Below are 1922 nucleotides of genomic sequence, written 5' to 3' on the forward strand. Positions count from 1 at the left end.
GTTTTGAATTATCTGATGCTTTTCTATCTTGATCATCTACAGGTGGAATGTCATCCTTACCTCAACCAGAGCAAACTGCTGGATTTCTGCAAGTCCAAAGACATTGTCCTGGTTGCCCATAGTGCTCTGGGAACCCAACGACATAAACTATGGTAATAAAAGCAACAGGAAGTTTACCTAAAATGCCATTTTGATGAAAAATTTTAATTATAGCCTACTCAGTCTCCTGGAGTTCACTCTCAGTGAATCAGGGTATGGGGAGAATTTGCATTTCTGATGAGATCCCAGGTGATGCTATTGTTCAGGGGCCTCACTTGAGAGGCTCTGGTGCAGAATGAACACCTTAGTCTGTTTAGGGAGCCTCCTACCAAACTGAATCCAGCCTCAAGACTTCAGCATTTCTGGCTTTCCTTCCAGGGTGGACCAGAACTCCCCAGTTCTTTTGGAGGACCCAGTTCTTTGCGCCTTAGCAAAGAAATACAAACGATCCCCAGCCCTGATTGCCCTGCGCTACCAGCTGCAGCGTGGGGTTGTGGTCCTGGCCAAGAGCTACAATGAGCAGCGGATCAGAGAAAATGTCCAGGTGAGGAGTTGAGTGGGCGTCAAGGCTCCTGCATGGTGTCCTTCACGTGTGTGCTTCTTGTAAGCTTCTCAGGACACCCTTGGACTAAGTCCATCTCCTGGGCATTTCCTATGCACAAATGCTTTGTGTGCATCATAAGGGTTTTCTATTCTACTATAGGAGGGGCAGCATGGGTGGAGAGAATCAGGATGGGACCAAAACCAGAAATTTTGGCATCAAGTTGGCAACTTACTCTGTATCCCTCTGCTAGGGACATCACCTTTTCTTCATTTTCTGAAATGAGTTGGGTTAGGTGTTCTCTAGTCTTCAAATCATTGCAGATTTTTTCTTCACGTCCTTGTTTATTCTGTATAAATTTCATGTATTTATTCTCAGAATTATTTTTTGAGTGCCTGTTGAAGTCTTTGGGTATTTTTCTTAGGTTGCATGTCTTTTTCTATGTGTAGAAAAACATAATACTAAGTAAAATTATAAAAGAGAAAACCTCTCAAACATAGAGGTTTAATTCAAAAACATTTATTTAACTGACAATTTCATGGTTTGTAATTTAACCTAAGCTCCACCTGAACTCAGTCTAGTCCTTCTGTTCCTGGCTGGGACAGGAATAGTCTTGGATAACTTGAGAATTTTCTAATATATGCAAATATTCTAAGAATACAATGAATGCTTCTTACCTAGATTCATCAATTGTTAAATTGATGACTTTTATTCTCTTTCCCTCTTATTCTCTGTATTAGAGTATTCCAATAAAATTTAGTAATTTAGTATTTGTTAGGATTTGGACAATTACTGTCTTGAATCTCGTTGAAAACAATTTTCACATTATACCTGTTCATTGAAGATGGAAATCAGATGAATATATTTGGATTTCAGTATTTCTATATCTGATGTGAAACTGTACAACTGTACAACTCTACAAAGAGGATCTCAACAGATACTAGAGATGAAATCAAGTTAACCTTGTGTGTACATGACTGCTTCATGTACTTATAAGATTAAGAATCTAGAGAACTTTGAAACTTATGATTTAGATAGTTTGATGATGATACAGTTTGGATATTTGTCTCCTTCTAATCTCATTTTAAAATGCAAAAAACGTTAGTTCGTGTCCTTTGTAGGGACATGAATGCAGCTGGAAACCATCATTCTCAGCAAACTCAGAAAACCAAACACCACATGTTCTCACTCATAGCTGTGAATTGAACAATGAGATCACTTGGACACAGGAAGGGGAACATCACACACGGGGCCTATTGTGGGGAGGGGGGAAGAGGGAGGGATAGCAATAGGAGATATACCTAATGTAATTGACGAGTTAATGGGTGCAGCACACCAACAT

At 39.5% G+C, this 1922-nt stretch overlaps 1 protein-coding gene across 1 annotated transcript in view; it reads left to right on the forward strand.

The window, feature by feature from the left end:
- The window catches only part of LOC105521705 (aldo-keto reductase family 1 member C4-like), a 26025-nt gene that overhangs the window by 19586 nt on the left and 4517 nt on the right, over positions 1-1922 (forward strand). The window contains 2 exon segments of the mRNA XM_011955991.1: positions 43-152; positions 418-583. Of these exon segments, the coding sequence (XP_011811381.1) occupies positions 43-152; positions 418-583 (276 nt within the window).

The sequence above is a fragment of the Colobus angolensis genome, unplaced genomic scaffold, assembly GCF_000951035.1.
Source record: "Colobus angolensis palliatus isolate OR3802 unplaced genomic scaffold, Cang.pa_1.0 Scaffold405, whole genome shotgun sequence".
Classification (NCBI taxonomy): Eukaryota; Metazoa; Chordata; class Mammalia; order Primates; family Cercopithecidae; genus Colobus; species Colobus angolensis.